This window comes from Phyllostomus discolor, chromosome 8, assembly GCF_004126475.2.
Source record: "Phyllostomus discolor isolate MPI-MPIP mPhyDis1 chromosome 8, mPhyDis1.pri.v3, whole genome shotgun sequence".
In the NCBI taxonomy this organism is placed as follows: domain Eukaryota; kingdom Metazoa; phylum Chordata; class Mammalia; order Chiroptera; family Phyllostomidae; genus Phyllostomus; species Phyllostomus discolor.
The window spans coordinates 105600338-105615874 of NC_040910.2; the positions used below are offsets into that span (position 1 = coordinate 105600338).

At 48.3% G+C, this 15537-nt stretch overlaps 3 protein-coding genes across 3 annotated transcripts; all 3 read right to left on the reverse strand.

Moving 5' to 3' along the window:
• Window positions 1–1619: 1619 nt before the first annotated feature.
• LOC114503340 (keratin-associated protein 2-3-like) lies at window positions 1620–2024 on the reverse strand. The gene has a single exon (XM_028520861.1). The coding sequence runs from the start codon at window positions 2022–2024 to the stop codon at window positions 1620–1622; it is 405 nt and encodes a 134-aa protein (XP_028376662.1).
• A 3832-nt stretch (window positions 2025–5856) lies between these two features.
• LOC114503851 (keratin-associated protein 2-3) lies at window positions 5857–6402 on the reverse strand. Its single transcript, XM_028521439.2, has 2 exons — window positions 6129–6402; window positions 5857–6035 (listed from the first exon to the last, which is right to left on the reverse strand). The coding sequence occupies exons 1-2, from the start codon at window positions 6346–6348 to the stop codon at window positions 5857–5859; spliced, it is 399 nt and encodes a 132-aa protein (XP_028377240.1). The 5' UTR covers window positions 6349–6402.
• Window positions 6403–10702: 4300 nt separating this feature from the next.
• LOC114503361 (keratin-associated protein 2-3-like) lies at window positions 10703–12148 on the reverse strand. The gene has a single exon (XM_036033895.1). The coding sequence runs from the start codon at window positions 11467–11469 to the stop codon at window positions 11065–11067; it is 405 nt and encodes a 134-aa protein (XP_035889788.1). The 5' UTR covers window positions 11470–12148; the 3' UTR covers window positions 10703–11064.
• Window positions 12149–15537: the final 3389 nt, after the last annotated feature.

A 15537-nucleotide genomic window follows, 5' to 3' on the forward strand; every position in this document is an offset into this window, starting at 1 on the left:
ATTCCCAGTTACTCTTAGATTTTCTTTTTTTAAAAAAGATTTTATTTATTTATTTTTAGAGAGGGAAGGGAGGGAGAAAGAGAGAGAGAGAGAAACATCAATGTGTGGTTGCTGGGGGCTGTGGCCTGCAACCCAGGCATGTGCCCTGATTGGGAATTGAACCTGCGACACTTTGGTTCGCAGCCTGCGCTCAATCCACTGAGCCATGCCAGCCAGGGAGATTTTCTTGTATAATGTTCCAGATTTTTTTAAGGCAAACACATACCTAAAGCATGATATAGACTTGTTGAACACTTTTTCCCCCCAAAATAATTGAATATTTTGTAGCTTACATATTTTTTACTTAAATATATGTTAGGACAATTATATGATGTTACAGGTCTACAGTCTTCATCTATTTTTAACTATTTTTGGCATGTCTTCTATATTTATATTGTTTATATTATGTACAATTTGACCCTTTTTCTTACTCATACCTTCCTTCCCTGAGTGAATTATGTCCTCTTTGAGACAGGAGCCCTCTTTTATTTCTTTATATTCCCTCGGGGTGACCAGCTCAGTGTTTTTATCATAGTAGATATTTAACAAATGCGTGTAGATTGGCAACAATGGATTAATTTGCTTGGAAAAAACCCTTAGTGTCCAACTCCTGAGTGCAAAGGTAAACAACCCTGGAGAGTCAATGTGGATTCAATGTGAGCAAGAGTCAGCACCGTGAATAACAGACTGTACCCAGCCGGGGTGCACTGTTCGAGGGGCAGCTCTACTTGGCTGCGAAGGACAAGACAGTTCCTCTGGGCAGAGGAACTGCGCTAAGAGGGAGCGTTTGACTTAGAGGCTTGACATCAGGGGCCTTGGCTTCCCCTGGGTCTTTCCTGAACATTGGTGATTCTAATTCCACCATAGTTATATGAGTAAGAACTAATCTTTCATTACTCATCCCTCCTCAGCTTGAAAATCAGGTGACTGGCCAGATGTCACCGAAAGTTCCTTCCAGCTCTAACATCCTGGGCTTTCTTCCTGTGCTAAGAGGAGTCAGGTCAGTGAAAGGACCCTCTGACTGGGAATGCGCGCATCCAAGTGTCGGCTGAGATGCGGCCTCCTTACTGGAGGTGTTTTGGGAGGTGTTCTGTGAGTCTGGAGTAGTGAGCGCAAGTGGCTCTACATATGTGATGGAAATATAGCCACGCCCAGCTTCCTCGCTCAGCTTCCGTGCCCGGAGAATGCCGTCAAAAGGATAATATGGGAACTAACCTGATTCAGGTGATTGCATAAAACAATGTAAGAGGATTATTTGGCCTTTTCTTTGAAGAGCTCAATGCAAAAGAGAGAGACAGAACCTTCTGAAAGGAAATATCACAAAGACCAGGATTTTTGTGCTGAGAGTACAAAGTTTATTAGAAAACAGACAGCATGACTTGGTGTTACCAGGGTGTTAAGAAGACAGGGATTCTTGATCAGTAGTTAGCCAGGAAAGGTGTCTTCAGGGCCTATTGTGAGCTAGTTTGAAGAGATGAGAAATAGTTTCTCAAGGAAAGGCTTGTTGTTCTGCAGTGAGGCTAAGGGACAGCAGATGCACCCAGCCATCTCCTGGCGGACACTTAGGGGTGATGCACTGCTCAGCAGCAGCAGCAGGGGGAGGTCCTGCAGGTGGTGCGGCAGGGGGCAGGCTGGCAGCAGGGGGGCCGGCAGCAGGGCGCCTGCACACAGATGGGCTGGCAGCAGGTGGAGGCCCAGCAGCAGGGCCGGCAGACCACGGCCGTGCAGGACGTGGGGCAGCAGGCGATGGGGCGGCAGCAGCCCTCCTGCAGCCCACAGGGGTCACAGCAGATGGGGCGGCGGCAGGGCTCGCAGATGGGGCGTGTGCAGTGGGGCACACAGGTCACGGGGCGGCACACTGTGGTCTGGCAGCAGCAGGGGCGGCAGCAGCAGGGGTCGCGGCAGCAGCAGGGCTGGCAGCAGGGCTGGCAGCAGCCGCCCCCACAGACTGAGGCGCAGGTGGAGCCGCAGCAGGAGCCGGTCATGGTGGCGTCTGGGTCTGGGCTGGGTGGGCTGGTGAGAGGAGCTGGGTGTTCTCAGGTGTGAATGCCTTCCTCCCGTGGGGGTTCCTTATATACCCTGGCCAGGTGCTGGTGACCCTCAGGGCACAGGGTCACTTCCTTGTTTTTGTTTATTTATTTATTTACTTTCTGAAGTGGCACTGGTTGGTTAGTAAGTTCTCTAGATACTGTTTTAGGCGCTCAGGTACATAGAAAAGACTCTTTGTTTTCCTTATTCAATGGACACTCATTATACTCTGCTATTTATGGCTCAAATATGAACTTAATGACCCTCACTTCAAAGCCCCCAATTATCTTTATAATTTAGCGATGCTTTTACCAAGTGGTGCTGTGATAGCACCGAGTAGCTCTCATACTCTTAGGGCTACTTACTAACAGCGGAAGCGAATTCCCCAAGTCTGAGCATCCTTTCGCCCCACCTGGCCTTCTGGGTGGGCAAAGCAAGTTCAGAAAAATACTGTACTATGGAGCATTTTAAAAGTCATGGTTTGTCAGTAAAAGAAGAATTTTTAGAACTATGAGAATGCATTTTAGTAGACCTCTATCATTGGTGTTCCTTTTTTTTTGGTTCTCATTTTAAAAATGTTGGAAAAATATACATGACATAAAATTGACTATCTTAGCCATTTTTGCGTGTGCAGTTCATTGGCATTAGATACATTCCTAGTATCACGCAATCATTAGCACCCTCCACGTCCAGCCCCCTTTCCCCTCGCAAACCTAAAACTCTGTATCCATTGCACACCGCCTCTCCCTGACCACCTCTCGCCAGCTCCTGGCAACCACCATTGTGCTTTATTTTTAAACAATTATCTTCTTATTTCTCCCAAACCCAGTCTATGGTACCCACCATTCCATTAACTTTTTTTGGTCTTAGATTACATGCTCATGAATTTTCATAATTATATTTTTTCATAGCAAGGTGAATGTCATTGTTTATAATCTTCATGATAGCCAGTATCACTGAGTTCTAACTCTGTTCCAAGCCTTATGCAAAATAAAGAAATGTATTCTTTGTAACAGCCTTATGAGGTAGGTATTATTATAGTCCTCACTTTATACACAAGGAACGAGATAAGAGGCCTGCCTGAAGCCACACACTCTGCAGCACTGGAACCAATAACTATTCCAAAAACACCTGTGCAAACATTTATCCGTAAGCCCAAAAGCTGAAGATTGGAGTTGCAGGTGTCACATTCCTGGTTGCTAAGTCATGTCTGTTTTATTTAGGAATTTTAACAGTGAATTTATTTTTTTAATAGTTGCTATTTGTGAAACGGCTAATGGTTAGAGTCACCTGACAGGATTCTAGGTCTCACCGATATCCTCAGGAATGGGAAGAATTATCTCCCACACGGCCTTCTCAAAACTCCAGAACATGCCATAAGGAGGTAGTATAGATAATGGCATTGGATGTAATTGGTTGGCCCTGGGGCACTACGAACAAAGCCATGACCTGTGTGAAGGTGGCAGTCTGCCAGCATGACAAAGCCCCAGGTGGTGACCCCAGCCGGGAGTGGTCTCCAGACTCCCTCCGTCCTCACCCTGGCCCCTCCTACCCCACTGTCTCCCCCTGTGCTGGGCTTGCGTTTCTTCCTCCCCCCCCCCCCCCCCCCCCCCCCCCCCCCCCCCCCCGAACCAGCTCTGATAGCCAGTTGTTTCACACTTTCAGGGCCTGAGTAGAACCCTGTCACTCAGCAACTTGGTAGCTTCTGCCTCTCTGGATTCGCTTGGTTCTGACCTTCGGCTCTCTAGCAAAGTCTGTTCCAGGTCAGTGGCCGAGGCTCCGGTTCAAGCCTTCCTCTGGCCCTGCCTGCTTGCATGGTCCCTGCAGCTCACCCAAGCCGCACAGACGCTGCGGCTGACCAGGGCGTGGAGTGACTGCGGAGGCCCACGTGACCCAGTCACAACGAGCCTGGGAGAAAACGAAACAGTCTACATTTGAGAAAACACTGAAAGATGAGGAAGTCTCTAGAAGGCTAATAAGGAAAATTCTGAGATGAAGAAAAACAGATGAAATTAGAGATTTTTAAACATGCCGGTCAAGAAGATGCAGAAAGAAATCGGACTGGTGAGCCTATCCACTGGTAAACTGCTCAGTCCTCAGTGAAGAGAAAACGCCACTGTTCTTGTACTGACGAGGCTGAGCTTTATTATTTTTTTAAAGATTTTATTTATTTATTTTTACAGAGGGAAGGGAGGGAGATAGAGAGAGAGAGAGAGAGAGAGAGAAACATCAATATGCGGTTGCTGGGGGTTATGGCCTGCAACCCAGGCATGTACCCTGACTGGGAATCGAACCTGGGACACTTTGGTTCCCAGCCCGTGCTCAATCCACTGAGCTTTGCCAGCCAGGGCTGAGGCTGAGCTTTTAGTATAATGGAATACTTGTTGAGGAACTTCCCCCACATTTCAAGAAAAAGACTTTTCCTCATGAGACTGCTCATTATTTTATATAAGAAGGCACATGTCTGGCGTGGTTGTAGGTGGGATAAAGTCTCTCTCTTCCAACCCTTAGAGCTTATTCGATGCTTCAGCAAGTAATTTCTGGTTATATACTGTGTGTTGGATAGTGTGCAGCGCAGCGGGAATCCACTAGTGAGCAAAGTCAATTCAGATCCAGGCCTCACGAAGCTGGTCCTGCCGGCCTGCCCGCGCTGGGCAGGTAGAGATGCCCAAGAGTACAAGCAGCATATCCCACAAAACCCTTTTAGGTGACATGTTGGGAACTAGCTACATGTTTCTCAGGAAAACAATAATAGTTTCCTGGCCAGCCTAAAAGTTCTTAACAACAGCAACAACACATCTGGTATGAATTTATGTTATCACTATCTGAAGTGCATTAACGTTGCTCAATGGGAATGTTATTGGGAGTTCGAAATCGGAATGGTTCCAGCCCAAGTACATTTCTCTCCGTCAGCTCAGCAGCAGGGACCCCCCACTGGAATTCTAGTTGGCCGTGATGGCGCCGGTGGGAGCCATGGAAACAGCTGGAACGTGGTTCTTCCAGCACCGGCATTCAGTAGTTGGGGATTCCCAGGGACCGATTGACTTGAATCACTGCGGAGTTTTCTAATCCAGGAAAGACCCGGGCTCCTCCCCCTTGTCACGTGTGCGGATGACTCAGGAGTCGCTCCGGATCGGAGAGACCGGCTGAAAGCTAGTCATCCCTCGGCATCGCCACAAAACCTGCGGCTTGAAATATGAAGGCACCTAACCAGAGGCGATCTGAATTATTTGAATCGCTATTAAAATGATAGAGTTTGCACTGGAATTGTTCCTAAGGCTAAAAAAAAAAATGGCCAGGGAGAATCCTTTTTCCTTTGGTTCTTTTGATTCTGCATACCATAATTCGAACTAAATATAAGCTTTTGAAGATTACAGTTAATAAACAGTAAAGAGAAACACATTTGCTTCCCAGAAATAAAATTTTATTGTTTTACCACGTAAAATGCCCGCGTGCGTGTAACCCTGTTTTGGAAGAATGCCCCGCGGTGAGGCAGTGGGGGAGGGTGATGAGTCAGGGGCCGGGAGGGCCGCTCAGGAGGAGCTTTGGTCTTTGTTCCCTCGTTTCATTCAAGCTGAGAACTCACATGAGGAAAATGGGAATTTTTCTAAAGATTCTTAAAGACAGCCAGAAATAGCTGCATAATTATGTGGAAAATGATTCGACAGTTACTTCGGAGTCAGTTTGAAGAGCAAGGAGGTTGCAAAGGTGTTACCTCTCATCTGATTTATCAGGGGTGGGAAGAGTTTTTACATTTATGAACACTCCGAATGTTTCCGATAGGGCTGCTCAGCAGCAGCAGCAGCAGCAGGGGGAGGTCCTGCAGGTGGTGCGGCAGGGGGCGGGCTGGCAGCAGGGGGGCCGGCAGCAGGGCGCCTGCACACAGATGGGCTGGCAGCAGGTGGAGGCCCAGCAGCAGGGCCGGCAGACCACGGCCGTGCAGGACGTGGGGCAGCAGGTGATGGGGCAGCAGCAGCCCTCCTGCACACCACAAGGGTCACAGCAGATTCGGTGGCGGCAGAACACGGCCGTGCAGGACGTGGGGCAGCAGGCGATGGGGCGGCAGCAGCCCTCCTGCAGCCCACAGGGGTCACAGCAGATGGGGCGGCGGCAGGGCTCGCAGATGGGGCGTGTGCAGTGGGGCACACAGGTCACGGGGCGGCACACTGTGGTCTGGCAGCAGCAGGGGCGGCAGCAGCAGGGGTCGCGGCAGCAGCAGGGCTGGCAGCAGCCGCCCCCACAGACTGAGGAGCAGGTGGAGCCGCAGCAGGAGCCGGTCATGGTGGCGTCTGGGTCTGGGCTGGGTGGGCTGGTGAGAGGAGCTGGGTGTTCTCAGGTGTGAATGCCTTCCTCCCGTGGGGGTTCCTTATATACCCTGGCCAGGTGCTGGTGACCCCCAGGGCACAGGGTCACTTCCTAAAATTGTGGTTGCCCATTGACATGAGAACTCAGGATTGGTGGATTCAGTTGCAGAGGCAGCAATTCCAAGGTCACTGAAGCATGCTCTCCTTTCTTCCCGCTTTCCCCTCGAAATGAATACCTGATGATTTATATCTTCTGAGAAATTACTCATCGAATAGCCGGTTTTTCCAGACCATGTGACCAGTTGACAGTTTGAAAAATCCAGTATTGCCTCTCTCACACCTTCCCCCCTTTTCACTGCCCATCATTAAGCGTGAGACCATAATGTCCACAGGCCTGACTTCTTGTGATGCAGCAAGAATTTCTAAAACAAGACCAAACCAAACCAGACTAAAATGGCTCATGAAAGCTGAGTGCCGATCCTGCTAGGAAAAGAGGGGTGCAGCATTTCTGCGAAACAGCATATCGCTTCCCCTTGTTTATATGGAAATAACCACCCCAACCACCCACGTGACGTTGTTACAGGCCATTAGAGTTGGCCTATTGCTCACAATGAGTGATGAGACACTTACTATGTAAACAGTGATGTGCTACTGGGGACGGAGAGGGAAGAGAAAGAAAAATACATTTTAAGTAGTTTCTGATCACCCCATAATTACAAATTTAGGAAGTCAGGACAAAGGCAGATAAAGCCATGGAAGGAGAAGAAATTTTCATGGGACGATAAGGCCACACTGCATGTGGCTTTTACTGATACAGTTGTGCCTTTTTGAATGATCCTTCCTGTGTACGGGCTTAGAAATAAAATTTGAATGGAGGTGTTTCCTGCTTTTTAGGCGTGCCTTAAGCACTTGTATTGAGTTCTTCAAAGTATGTTGAAAATATTCATAAAGAAGTCAATTACATTTCTGGAGCAGGTGCTTAGGTTTGTCGTTCTGGTTGCTTGTGAAGGGTGAAGTTGTGCTTCTGAAAAAGGCAGGGGGATTAGTGAACCGATGATGACCAAATGGCTTTGTCTTTCTTAGCCTCGGCTGGAAAAATGGAGGTATGGGAAATAAATTCACAGTAGAAAGGCTGGTTGAAGAGGACCTTGCCCAAGGGTCGCTGACGGCTGTCAGACCAAATTTGTCTCCAAAGTATGTTTGGTTTGGTGGGATCATTTTTTTCATACACTCTTCGGGCCACCAGAGTCCTAGTCCTTGAGGTCCTTGGGCTCTGTGAACCACTTTGCCCGTCACGGTTTTCGGAAGGCCAGGTTTGTGAAATGACTTCTGAGTCCCACAGATGAAGGAGTGTGAGCGGGTTGACGTGCCCCCGGCCTTCCGTGGGGTGTAAACACTGATCGCTGGGTGAGTCCTAGTCTTTTCTCAGCCCTGAGCCCCTCCAAAGCAGTGAATGTGTGGGAGCCGTTATCACAAATTCTGTCCCATCTGGTGAGATAAATTCAGAACTTGCTCGATTCTTGGTTTCACATATGGTTATTTGGCTTAGAATAGGTACAGAGATCCAAATACCAGGAGTAGGAATATATCTGTTATTTCATGCACTTTTAACTAACAAAGACGTAGTACTAAGAAATCCTGTGTTTTCTAATTACAGACTGTCAGAAACATTGCTGTCTGGAGCCCCCGTAGTAAGAAGGGGCATCCCACCCGCCACGGCCGGGCCGGGATCATTGTCACCATTTACATAGTAACGATATCATCATTGTTGACACAGAGACGCAGCCGCAACATCCAACCCAGAGGCAGAGTTTCAGGTAAGAGATTTTCGGACGTGACACCTGCCTTCATCTCAGCTCTTTCGTTTCCCAAGAAAGGGGGGCCCTCACTGCTTTTCACAGGCCGGTCCTGATGTTAATTCTTTTGCACGGAGCCCTGGTTTGCTTTGAATCCATCAAAACACCATTTTATGTGATTTCACCTCAGTCCACTATTTCTCAAAATCCATCAGCACCTTTTCCCCTCTGGGGTGGCTCCATGCCGTGGGGTTTCCATTGCTGCAGCGCGTTGATGGACCTCAGCTTGTGGGACAACAGATGTGGCCCTGGTCCTTGTCACGGGGGCTTTTTGTGTCACATCGTTCAAAGTACAGGTTCTGCAGGAGCACAGTTACCAGAACAGGAGCCAGTGAATGCTAACCACGCTGGTGACAAACTGTAGGATCATTGTGGTCTCATTGAGAAAGACTGTAGCGTGAATGCCTGCGTGCTGGCAGACCATGCCCTTGTCCTAACAGCTTTGCACGTTTTATTTATGTATTTGTTTTTGTTAGGAGCCAGTCTGGGGGCCACTGTATGTTAGGAAATTTTCAAAATCCTGCAAACAGAATATGCATTCCCTAGTCTCCAAAATGATCTTTAAAATATCCTCCAATCCTAAGAGTTGGCAGAAATGGGGATGGGGACGATGCACGGGAATGGGTGGGAGGAGGAAGGGAAAGACCAAGAGGGATCCAGGTCCTCCCTCCACCGCTCAGCAAGGGCCTCACTCTGCCGGCCCCAGCGCCCTCGTCTGTGAAATGGTGAGAATCTTCGTGGGCCACGTGTATGAGCAAATCCATACGAACGTGGAAGACGGAAGAGATGGTTGTCATTAATTGAGAAGAGAAAATATTTTAGTTGGAAAAAAAAAAACCCAAACTCTGGATAATCAGGGAGCCAGTGGGATTTATTTCTGGGATTTAAAAAGGAAGCATCTCTTCTAAGTAGCTTCGATATTCATCTGCCTAAAGCCAGGTGAGGCTAAACCAGGTCATCCTTTGAAGTCTCTCTTACAGCTGTGAGCTGTTTAATTCCTTTGGGTGGTTCAGGATGGGAGGGAATGCCTGTCGGCTGCACTTGTGTTTCCCAGCTCTCCTTTGCTCCTAGCGCTGAACCCCTTTCACAAACCCTGTAATCTCAGGCTCTTTCCTGGGGACTTGTAGATCAACTTTTAAAGGGCCCTTTCCTTACAAGACAGCCTCAATCTGATGATGGAGTTTTTGACCTTCTTTATTATAACTATTAGAAAATTTAGCCCTGGCTGGTGTAGCTCAGTGGATTGAGCGCGGGCTGTGAACCAAAGTGTCTCAGGTTCGATTCCCAGTCAGGGTACATTCCTGGGTTGCAGGCCATGACCCCCAGCAACCGCACATTAATGTTTCTCTCTCTTTCTCTCTCCCTTCCCTCTCTAAAAATAAATAAATAAAATCTTAAAAAAAAAAAAGAAAAAAAAGAAGAAAATTTGTTTCTGCCAGTGGATGTGAACTATCCTGAAAAAAAAGAGAAAGGCTTCCCTGAACCCTTTCCCACTCTCAGTGACATGGTATGTAGTGAGTAGCACATCTTTTGAGCCCGTGTGACACAGCGATGCTCAGATGTGCGACAAGGAATAGAAATGAACGGTGCTGGGTGCTTCCTGGGTGCCAGGCATTTCTACGTACATAAAGTCATTTCACTTTCCCAGCAACCTGCGTGGGTGAGCATTAGTTTTCCCATTTTGCAGATGAGAAAACCCAAGGGGGAGAGAAGTTCAGTTGTACTGGATGCTGAAGGTTTTGCTTTAAGTAAATATCTACCTGTTAGAACTCTTGTCCTAAAGACAATTCCCTTCTAATGCAGTTTGAGTCAACAAATAGAAATTAATTGCCAGCTCTGTTCCGAACACCGAGCTCAGCGCTGGGAGCCAGCATGAATGAACTGGTTTGTCGCTGGAGGAAGAGAAATAGATCATCTGAGTACGATGCCTCATGGGCGGGGGGATAAGCAGAGGATCACGGGATGCGATTGGCATATGTTAGCGCACCTAACCTAGCTTGTGCGTGCGTGCGTGTGGTGAGGGGCGAAGGGTTAGGACAGCACTCCTGGAGAAGACTGAGTTGAACCTGGAAATGACTCAGAGGTAGGTGACGAGGTGGAGGGAAGGGGAAGCTGAAAGGATATTCCAGAAAAATGAAAGAACATGACAAAAGCAAAGACAAATGGAACTGTATGGCATGTGTCAGCTACTGTGAGAAGTTTAGTGCCGCTGGAAGTGAGACTTAGTGCAGGGAGTTTAGGCATGAACCTAGGTCTATGGAGGGCCTGGTGCGTGTGGATCTGCCCACGTGAGCAGCCCGAGGACTCGCCTGGCCGTGCCGCGCCGCCACCGTTCAAGACTCATTCCAGGAGCCCTCGCACCGTTTGCGCCTTCCCTCTTCTGTCTCCTTCATCCTCTCTGCCTTTCTCCTTCTTCCTCTTCATTCTCCTTCCTGTTCTTTGTCTGCTCATCCATGCACACTCATACACCTGCACTAAAACATGAATCAGGTAGCAGGATGGTTTACAGGAAGAATGAGTTTATTGAAAACAAGTGAGCAGCACATTATAAACGATGACGGGGAGGCTTGAGCAGCCTCCAGAGTTCAGGGTGGGTTTGCCAGGTTCCCCCCAGGGACTTTTAGAGGTGGGCTTGCCCTTCATGGTGAGTTCTGCTAATGGGAACACCCGGGAATCTGGCTCAAGGTGGAGATGGAGCTTGTGTATCCAAATAGTAGGATGAAAAAAAAATGTCTATTGTCACTTTATGGGAAAGAAATGTATTTTTCTTTCAACTTGATTAAAATGCAGAACAGGTGCTTGGGCTCCAGTGTATGGATCTGTGGGGACCTTGGGTCTCAGCAGCAGCAGCACGGGGAGGTCCTGCAGGTGGTGCGGCAGGGGGCGGGCTGGCAGCAGGGGGGCCGGCAGCAGGGCGCCTGCACACAGATGGGCTGGCAGCAGGTGGAGGCCCAGCAGCAGGGCCGGCAGACCACGGCCGTGCAGGACGTGGGGCAGCAGGCGATGGGGCGGCAGCAGCCCTCCTGCAGCCCACAGGGGTCACAGCAGATGGGGCGGCGGCAGGGCTCGCAGATGGGGCGTGTGCAGTGGGGCACACAGGTCACGGGGCGGCACACTGTGGTCTGGCAGCTGCAGGGGCGGCAGCAGCAGGGGTCGCGGCAGCAGCAGGGCTGGCAGCAGGGCTGGCAGCAGCCGCCCCCACAGACTGAGGAGCAGGTGGAGCCGCAGCAGGAGCCGGTCATGGTGGCGTCTGGGTCTGGGCTGGGTGGGCTGGTGAGAGGAGCTGGGTGTTCTCAGGTGTGAATGCCTTCCTCCCGTGGGGGTTCCTTATATACCCTGGCCAGGTGCTGGTGACCCCCAGGGCACAGGGTCACTTCCTTGTTAATTTCCTGGCCAATTAAGTAAGGATTTAGCATTGACTAATGGTGTTTTTGGTAGCCCCTCACCTCATACATATACATGCACACACACCACAAATGGTTTTCCTTTTTTTTTGTATTGTTTATTCTCACCGAATCTAGACGTTGGATTGGATTCTGATGACTTTCCCTTTAAATATTTCTAACACATAAAAGAGAAAGGAATGTGTTTTCCTTGTGGGCTTTAGTCACTCTGCCCTGTGGCCCTGAAGTTCGTGTTTTGCTCATGGACTTCAAAGGCTGTAGTTATTAGCGCCAAGCAGCGCCTCGCCTCCGTCACACCTGGGCACGTGACAGGCAGGGCAGGTGAGTGGCAGCGCTCAGTGCACACCAAGTCTTCTGCTTCCCAGACCTCTCCCTCCACTCCCTGAAAGGCAGGTTCCTGGGTTTGCTCGTGAGGAGGGACCCCATGGTGCCCTGGATCCCTGCCGCCCTGGTGGGGTCCCCCCGAGTTAGGGTCTGCACTGTCCTGCCTTGATTGTGATGTCTCCACATTCACCTGAACGCCCTCCTCCTCCTTCCCAGCCACACTCAACATCTACCTTGGTTGCACAAATCGCTTGCAATTGCTGTCTTTGTAATTCATTCGGGATCAGTCACCCCATGTGTGGAATCCAGGGACTGTAGAGCAGGGGTCCCCAACGTCCGGGCAGTGGACTGGTTAGGAATCGGGCTGCACAGCAGGAGGTGAGCTCGAATGTAACGTGCTTGAATCCTCCTGAAGCCAGCCCCCCGCCCCACCTAGTCCACGGAAAAATTGTCTTCCACGAAACCGGTTCCTGGTGCCAAAAACATTGGGGACCACTGCTGTGGAGGGTATGTAGGCCTGTCCTTCATTTTCCAGTAGGGTCACGTGTGCTCCCCACGGTCACACAGTGAGGTCTGGGGTCCAGGTCTCCTCGTTCCTCAGTAAGCGACTGTGTTTCACCCCGTGACAGGTCAACTGAAAGGGGCGGGGCTTCCGTGCGGGGTCGGACCTGAGCGCGGGCACAGGGGTTCCTCTCTGAGGGTCAGCAGAGCTGAGCTCAGGGTGGTGGGGAGGGCAGGGGCTCCTCCTTTTCTGGGTGTTGGTCTCACAGGGTGGTCTGGCTGTCCCTGGGGACTCACCAGGGCACTGTGAGAGAGAGGCATGCACTTACCTAATTCCAGCTGTGGTTATTTATGTGTACCTTTGCCCTGTGTCTTACCTTCGTGATGAGTCCCATAAATTTACTTCTTACTAGTGATACAGAACACTTTCCTTTGGATTTGAATAAAATAAAGAAGTCTGCCCAGTCAATCCCACTTCCTTCCTATGAACCCAATGAAAAGAAAGGAAGGCCAAGAGCTTGCAAACCACCAAATGCTTTTTGATAGTCATTTGTCCTAAAACCATCCCCTCCTCTTCACAGGGGAGGCTTTTGATTGTTGTCATGGAGGAATTCACTCTGTCTTGCTTCAAGGATACCGTGGAAGATATCACAGATGTGAATTATCCCAAATTCACCCTCTGTATTCTTCATGCTAAGACTTTCTCTTTGCTTACAACATTAGTTGATCTTTTCCTGTGTAGACTAAATGATTCTTTACTCATAGCCTTTTTATTTATGACCGATATTCTATGGACATCTTTGGCCTCAGCGGCCCTTTGAACTAATATCTGATATCACAGTTTGATGAGGAATTTTCTTTTCTTTTCTCGCTAGGCCCCTACTGGAAGCTCATACCCATTTTCCTCTAAGAACGGGTTATAAGGCTGTACTGTCTTGTTTGCTGATGCTGTGTATCACCTCCCACTTTCCTTCCCACCTGTGTGAGAACTTTACGTTACGATTACGGGAGTATTTTGGTATGTTCCAGGGACTGCGATAGGTATGTGTAGCTATCTTATTAATCATCGTAACAATCAATTGAGTTAGGTATTTTTTATCCTCGCTCTGAGATGAACAAGCTGCAGCTTCACAAGGTTGACTAGTTTGCCCAAGGTTGCACAGCTCGCCATTAACAAGGCCTGGATTCAGTCTAAGCAAGTCCGACCCTTAAGCCTGTGTTTTAACAAACACGCCTACAGAAACGAATGGGGTTGTCCTTCAATTTAACATGATAGGCCTTTATTCTGTGTTATTTATAAAAGCTTGATTTTTTCTATAAACCCAGAGGTTTATTAACCTACGTTCTTCAGAAAGTTAATTAAAATCAAACCAACCCTGCCACAAACATGGGGCCACCCCTTTGTTTTTATTTTTTTTTAGAGAAAACTGTCTGCTTAATCTTTTCATACTGATGGATGTATTCAGCTAGTTTCTCATTGGCACTACAGTTGAATTAGTCAGCTATTGCTGCATAACAAGCAACCACAAACTCTCATAATGTACAACCACAAGTATTTATTTCTTGGTCAGGCGCCTGCAGATCACTGGGTTTGGGCTGTTTAAGGCTGGGCTCACCTTCTGGCTGTGGGTTGGTTTGGGGCTTTCTACTGAATTAGAGTTACCAGATTTAGCAAATAAAAATACAGGTAACTCAATTAAGTTTTGATTTCAAATGAACAACAAAAATTTTTTTAGTACATTTGAGTGTGCACTGGGGCGTACTTACATAAAAATGTATTCATTGTTCATCTGAAATTCCAGTTCCGTGAGCTGAGCCCTGCATTTTGGATGACAACCCTACCACTGACAGCACAAGCACATGGGAGCAATCCCAGTCACGCTAAGACATTTCAGGCCTCGGCTTGGGTCACGTCCTCTAACATCCCATTGGCCAAAGCAAGTCACATGGGGTGAAGTTCACACTACAGGGTGGAAGAGCGAGAGGGGATGCTTCTTCCAGGGGGTCAGAGGGGGAAAGGGTAAATATTAACAAACAATGATTTAATCTTCCAGAGAAGTACATCTGTTATTTTAATAATCTTTGTCATGAAGTTTGAATAAAGACTTCTAGACAGTCAAATTAGATTGTGTTCACTGGGTCTGCATTTATGGGGTTACTTTTCCTCCGCATCCTTGTCAACCAGGAAATGCCATTGATTAAATTAAAACTGCCTGATTTCTCTGTAGGAAACTCATTCTGTCAGTCTCAATTAGTTTATATTTTATCAGACGTTCAAAAGAAAAATACCAATTTTATGAAGATGGCCATTGATTTCATCAAATATTTCATTAGAGATGCTATTTCATTGCCTGCTATGAGTACCACTTACTTGACTGACTAATAAACAGGAGAATCTTCTCTTGGGAAAAATTAATGGTGGACTTCATCAACACAGATACTAAACTAATACGAAATCCCCCTCTACCCACTTACATATAGAGGCTGATGTTGGCTTAGCAGAACTTCCCCATTCTGCCATAGCCCTTCACTGGCCAGCAGTGTCTTGTAGCTCTTTCCACCAGGACTTAGATTTTATTTCTCCACTCTTAGTGTCTGGTTTGGGCTTAGGACTTATTTTGACCAGTAGAACATGGTGGATGAGTTGTGTGAGTGCTGTAATCTCAGCCCCAAGAAGCCTTGAATCTTCATCTTTTCTGTCTTGGAACATTTCTACGATTATACAAAGAAGCCCAGCAGAGCCTACCAGAGAAGGAGAGGCCATGTAGAGAAGAACCAAGGCGCCCCAGGAGACAGGCAGCACCAACTACCAGACATAAGTGAAGCCATCTTGGACCCTTCAGCCCCAGCTGAACTTTGAGATGAATGCAGAAGTATGAGTGGGACCAGACAAAAATCAAAAGGTCACCCAGTCAATGCACAGAACTGTGAGAAATCACAAATCATTAGTGTTTTGAGCTGTTAAGTTTGGGCGTGGTTGTTACATAGCAACAGACAACTGAGGCAGTCTTTGTAGATTCAATTTCTTTCTCCACGTGAGCTGTCGCCCTTGTGGAGATGGTGGTGGGGGTGTCCCCTTCA